General features: G+C 40.7%; 1 protein-coding gene across 1 annotated transcript; it reads left to right on the forward strand.

The window, feature by feature from the left end:
* Positions 1–228: 228 nt before the first annotated feature.
* sys1 (SYS1 golgi trafficking protein) lies at positions 229–4,517 on the forward strand. The gene is made up of 4 exons (XM_030777374.1): positions 229–374; positions 1,351–1,614; positions 1,935–2,002; positions 2,743–4,517. The coding sequence occupies exons 2-4, from the start codon at positions 1,447–1,449 to the stop codon at positions 2,981–2,983; spliced, it is 477 nt and encodes a 158-aa protein (XP_030633234.1). The 5' UTR covers positions 229–374; positions 1,351–1,446; the 3' UTR covers positions 2,984–4,517.
* The last annotated feature ends 1,746 nt before the right edge of the window (positions 4,518–6,263 follow it).

A 6,263-nucleotide genomic window follows, 5' to 3' on the forward strand; every position in this document is an offset into this window, starting at 1 on the left:
TTTCAGAAAATACCTTTTTGTGATTTATAACTTAACGAACCTGAAACCTTTCGTTTACAAACAATACAGGGTCATTAATCAACTGACTAATAATGAGCCGACTCTCTGTGAGTATCATGGGACCAGTAACTTTGTGTCCAACCGTATTCTGCGTGATGTCACACCTTTTCACTTGACGAAACTTATACTTCCGGTGTGAAGTTACTGGCGAGCTTATAGAGATGACTGGCTTGTTTTACTTGTTGTCGAAATTATCAGCCGTTTGGATCGACTTTAACAACGCTCTGGGTTAACGGGAATCACTTGTCATCAGTTTGGGTCTCCTGCACAACAAATCGGATATACTGAGCGTCCAGGCTAATCTACTTTCCAAGGTAGACTTAGCTTAGTGATTTTCACAACAACAGTTTTGCTAACTTGCCTGTTATCTGTTTGCTTCCGTTTATGCTACGCGAGTCATCAAATCTCGGATGAAGCAAAAATTACGATATACTAGTGTTGCACTCTGCACAAATCTCTGAATAATCTAGTTTAAGACCGAGTCATATACATTCATTTAACTAGTTAGGTTACTCTGTAACCAGTGCCACAGAACAACGACGTAAGTTTACTGCTAGCAAGTCTTTTCGCCGACTCGATCACATTTGGTTTGTAGCGAAATAAGACCACACGTCCCACTGACTAGGTAGTACTGAATGATCATGTGTGTCATGAACCTAAGCCTTTGGTTAATTTGATAGTTTGTTACCGTGTCATGAAGTCATTATTGCTAGCTTGCTAGCAGAGTAGCCAGTTAGCTACTCAGTATCGCCCAATTGTTCAGTTTGCCCTAGGTCTCAGAGTTTAGCTGCCGCATCTCTCGAGTAGCTACCTTGCTAACCAGCCTGAAAGCGTAGTATATACGCACGTAGCCCCGTTACTTTAGTGCAGGTTTGAACGTATTACCGTTCACACGCTAGATAGATCTGTGATCAAATTAATCGAGCCCTTTCACTCCGCCAGTAACGAGTGTAAGGACATAACCTAGTTATTGCCGTAAATACGTGTAAGCTTACTAAATACTTGCACAGTTCTTTAAATAACATGCCAACTGAAAGGTCGTCATTTTAGGCAAGTGTACGTCTTTAACAGATCTAATACAAAAGCAAAGGATCTGATTACACGTTGTTTCTGATGCTCTGTCAGAACTTCAATAGGCCTTATTGATCTCAAGTGTTCACCTTTCAGAAGGGCTGAAGAAGAGTTAACTAGGAGTGTTTTTATTTAAGGGGAGGGGGCATCTTTGCTATTTCCAAAACATGTCAAAATAAACATACTTGAGCTGATTAAACTCCTTTCTTTTTGTTGCAGACCAAAGGTGAAGTGATTTTGATTCGACTTTGCTCGGAGCACTGACTGTGGCTCAGTGGACTTGGGGACTTGTGTGTCCCCATCTGCGGTGTGACAATGGCCAGTCATTTCCGGAGTTACATCTGGGACCCCGTCCTCATCATATCTCAGATTGTGCTGATGCAGTGCATCTATTACAGCTTCCTGGGGCTATGGTTGGTCGGTGTGGACAGTTTAGTGCAAGTGAGGCCCAACAGATCACTTGACCAGATCTTCAGCTATGAGGTTAGTCATGCCCTGTCTGAATGCTCTGGACCATACTGAAAGTTCAGAAACCTTTTTTTTTTTTTTTTTACATGCTAAAATCCTTTTTAAAAACATAAGATATATTTATGCAGTGACCCTTTCCTTTGAGATACATGTTCGAACTTCAGTGTTGAAAACTGTAATTTGTGTATTGTATGGCTTATATATTTTGCGTGGGTTGTTGTGATTCGTAGCATGTGAAGTCTCACATCATCTCAGACTCTTTTTTTTTGTTTGTTTGTTTTATTTGTTTTGTTGTTGTTGTTTTTTTTTTTTATCACTGTGATTTGTGTCTGCAGGTTCTCGGCTTCTCAACAGTACAAGGCCGCTTGTCAATGATGGCATTCATTTTAAACTCCCTTACATGGTAAGAGTGTGTGTTGTTATTCTGTGTTCTGGTAAGGGGCAGGATGTCTGTTGTAATCTGTTTTTTTTAAGCTTTCGAAGCTGTTATCTTTTTATGATTTCAGCTGAGGCAAACACTTGTTGATAATGTTAAGCAATCGCTGAATTTATTTGGAAATATGTTTCAATCTCTATGTTTAGGTGTAGGCATTTGTTCCAGAGCTCTGTATAAACTTAAACTGACTTGCTGCATTGCTTATTTACTGTTTTGTTTATTGACAGCTTGTCCAATATTGCTAAAATCTGTGATACATCAGTGTGTGAATCAGCTGCAGTGGACAAAATGCTTACCACAGCTAATTTCACATCTGTAGTAATGGACATGACAATCTAACATGTCCTCTTCAATGTCTTTCAGTGGACAAATTCTGAACCCCCCTCCATTACATCCAATTCTCAGTGTATACTGGGCTTTGGGCAAAGGGGCAATAAAATTGTTTTTGTTGTTGTTGTTTTTAAATATATTGTATATATCTTTATTGGGCTCTCTGGAAACAGCAGGCCTATCAGTTTTAAATTAGTCCTTTGCATATATGAAATGCAAATACGCAGTAAACACTGTGATTGTTTACAGATTGTACACAAAAATGTAAAAGGCTGCATTTGGAGCTGTAATGTGTTTTTTAGCTTTGAAATATATAAACATATATAAGAGTCCTGATGACCATATTCTCTCTGCATTCCTGTGTTCCTCCCCGACAGTGCTCTGGGCCTGTGGTTCTTCATCCGCAGAGGGAAACAATGTCTGGACTTCACTGTCACGGTTCATTTCTTCCACATGATTGGCTGTTGGATCTATAACTCCCACCTGCCCGCTGCCCTGGCCTGGTGGCTGGTGAATATGGCCTGCATAGCCCTCATGGCAGTCATCGGAGAATACCTGTGCATGCGGACAGAGCTCAGAGCCATCCCCGTCAACAGTGGACCCAAATCCAACCTGTAAGGACGTAGGACTGACAGTGCCCCTGCTGTTTCCTCTGAGAAACCCCAGCACATGCTTTTTGCACAGAGGATGGCTGCTGATGAAGCTGTGCCCTGTGTGTGGACACAGTGCTTAGGCCATCTCTCCATCTCAGATTGGATTTAGCGATTTTCATATCGGACTGGAAACACACAGCCCTTGCGCGTGCGCGTTGTTGTTGTTGTTGTTGTTGTTGTTGTATTTATTTTGAATTCCAGAGCATATTTCCGCCCCCTTGGAACTCTAAAACGCTCAAACTGACACTGGGCTCCGTTTTGAAAGAGTTGGTATTGAGTTATGAGGCCTTAGACTGGGGTGGTCTCTCAGGACCTGCCCCTGGACCCACCTGTTCAGCAAAAGCTTTTTATTATATTAGTTTGACTGATGCAAATGCGCTAGATCTACAGACTTGGTGCCGTACCCAGGTGGTCACTGCTTACCTGCCTCTTCATCATATTCTGTAGTCACAGGCTTTTCTGTATGAATGGACAGATATTTTACTGTCTTAATGATTCATTTGGAAAAACATTTGTGATACTAGAAATGATTCCATTCCAACAGTAAAAGGCATTAAACATTGTAATTAAGCAGTGTAATTCCTCATTTTAAAGAAGACTTCTCAGTTTATTTTAAAGATGAGACCCTCGGCAACCTTGAAAGTTGTCGTCGATATTGTCAGATTTATAGCACATACAATAAGCCACTCATCCCCCGGAAACTACTTTCCAAAACAATTCAGCAACAGAATTGCAGTCGCACTCAAAGGAAGCCCAAAAAAATCTCTAAAAGCAGTTGGTACAGTCGGTCACCATGTTGCTTTTTGCTTCAGATGACCTCTGAACGCAACTGGCTTTACCATCTCCTCTGAGCTGTCAGAATGTGAAATAGACCATTTGTCGTTCATACTCGTTGTTTCAGTATTATGTTGGACTTCTGTTCTGTAGGTGTGGTTTGGCAAAGCCAAGATGTGAGACATTCCACCTTCTCAGACAGCATCTGTGTGTGTGTGTGTGTGTGTGTGTGTGTGTGGTGTGATTTTTAAATAAAAGAGAGATCGCTGTATTGGCTGCTGTGCACATGCTCTCTGCTCCTGCTTTTGAGTTGACTTTCTCTTAACACCCATCTTTAGTGACTGCTTTAAAGTAACCAAATCAAGTCTCACCATTTCAAACCAAAAAAAAAAAAAAAAAGAAAAGAAACCCCTTCAACTAGATTATTTCAAATTGTTTGGTGTTAAGATATATTTGGTTACAGTAGATTTTTACGTTGAAAAGCTCTGACACCTTAGAAAAGGATCTTAAGATTGCTGATGAGGGCAACAGTTAGGTTAAACTGTGCCTGTCGCTCTGTCTGCCTGGGGGGAAGCTCTGAAACACTAAATAATTAATGCTTTACTAAATGACAGCAACTTTTACAGTTACAGACTGAGCTCTTTTAAACACGCAGCTCGGGGCCTTGAAAACCCAGAGTTCTCCCAAAGAAAGGCTCTTTGCGTTTATGTCTGACAGTCGATTGTGGTACGGGACTATTTTGGTTTTGATTTCCTTAACATAAAGCTGTTCTATCCTTTTTTTTTTTTTTTTTTTTTTGAAGAGATGTTTAATTTCTTTGTGTCAGAAGAAATAAAAGGATGCTGTATACAGTACCGCTGATTCTTCATTATTGAAAACCATGCTCCCAAAGTCATTTGTTTAAAATGTCATTCTCCTGAGTGGAGGGGGATGTTTGGCCTTTTGGTTCATTCAGACGGGTTTTTTTTTTGTCTTGTGAAACAAAAAAATGTTCCCAGAAATGTGAAAATTGGCCAAGGACTTTGTGTGGGTTCTGCTGTAGTTTAGACTGAATATAATTTAACATTCATCTCCTTCCAGTTTCACCTGATGTAGAAAAACTCCTTGCCACCTACTGGTGTTTTGAAGTTTGAAATACTGTTTTAACATCATGTTTCATTCATCAATTTACACAGAACTACCATCAAGTGAAAGAGTGCAGTTTGCCAGCTGTCTTTTACCGTGAAATACAGGAGCAGTGCCAGAAGTTGGTGTTGGAGGATTAGGGATAAATTTACACTGGATTGTAATATGGGTTTTTGCATTAGTGCTGTCCCACTACCAAAAGTTCAGGGACCTTAATGTTACAATATGCAGTTATTTTATTAATAAAAGAAGACAACTCTGGTAACAAAATGCGTTTAAGCATCTGCTTTGATTGAATCAAAGTCATGTTGACCAAGGTGCTGATTGGCTCTTGCTGTAAACTTACCTCACATTATCAGTGATCATTCTAGCAGTTTTCTTCGTTGGTATTTTGTTATGATGAAGGAGAGAGTGAACGTGAGTGAAATCAGATAGAGTCAGGGCTTGCTCTGTATTTCAGTGTAAAAAGTCCTATACCTAAAAGGGAGGTATGGACCTGTGATTCCTCTGGGTATGGGATCCCCTAGTGGCTGTGAGTCGTAATTGCAGGACCATTTAATCGATGGTAGGAAGTCCACTGGCCTATAGGACAGGTTGACTTTTTCCACTGCTAATGAATTATTTTACAAATCCATGAAACCACAAAGTGTTTATTTATCTCATGCGAAAAAAATACAGTTTGTTTTAATGGACTTTTACATATGGCATTGTTTATCAGGGACAAAAAGTTTCGGCAAGAATAAAAATGACACAGATATACACCTATAGCAGATTAAGCAGACAGGTACTCACACACTCAAGTCAAGATTTCACTGATGTCTTTTTATTGTTCTACAAACACACACTGCTGTACACTCCTAGCAGCACATCTGAAAACATGTCAAATGTTCACCTGCACCTGTGAATGTAAGAGGATTGGAGGATGTCATGGGTTAAGTGCAGAACGACATAGAGCAGGCTAGTGGGTGCCAAGATCCTTAACAGCACTAGTCTTTGTCTGCTGCAGCCCACTACAATCATGCCTGCCTGTAACTGGTGGTGTGTGGGAAGATTCCCATTCCTGCGCACACAGACACACACACACAGACTCAAACTGTTTGTCATCTGACACAACCCGTACGACTTTTCACTGTTGTTTTATAATTTATTGTGGTATAGTTCCACATTTGTTTTAGTAAGTCAGTGACACTGACCAGTTTCTCTGGGGTGGTGTTAGTTAAATTTGCTTTAAATATGTGACCAGACTCGGCACTGTCCGCTGGGACAAACTCTCGGTGCCACAGTGACGTGATCATTCGGCCTGTCAGGAAGAATAAGGCCAGGCCCTGAGACTGGAGAGTGGGACC

The sequence above is a fragment of the Chanos chanos genome, chromosome 6, assembly GCF_902362185.1.
Source record: "Chanos chanos chromosome 6, fChaCha1.1, whole genome shotgun sequence".
NCBI lineage: Eukaryota > Metazoa > Chordata > Actinopteri > Gonorynchiformes > Chanidae > Chanos > Chanos chanos.

Coding starts and splice junctions, on each gene's coding strand:
- sys1 (XM_030777374.1), top strand. CDS start 1,447: ATGGCCAGTCATTTCCGGAGTTACATCTGGGACCCCGTCCTCATCATA. Junction 1,615..1,934: donor ACCAGATCTTCAGCTATGAG/GTTAGTCATGCC, acceptor TTGTGTCTGCAG/GTTCTCGGCTTCTCAACAGT. Junction 2,003..2,742: donor ATTTTAAACTCCCTTACATG/GTAAGAGTGTGT, acceptor CCTCCCCGACAG/TGCTCTGGGCCTGTGGTTCT.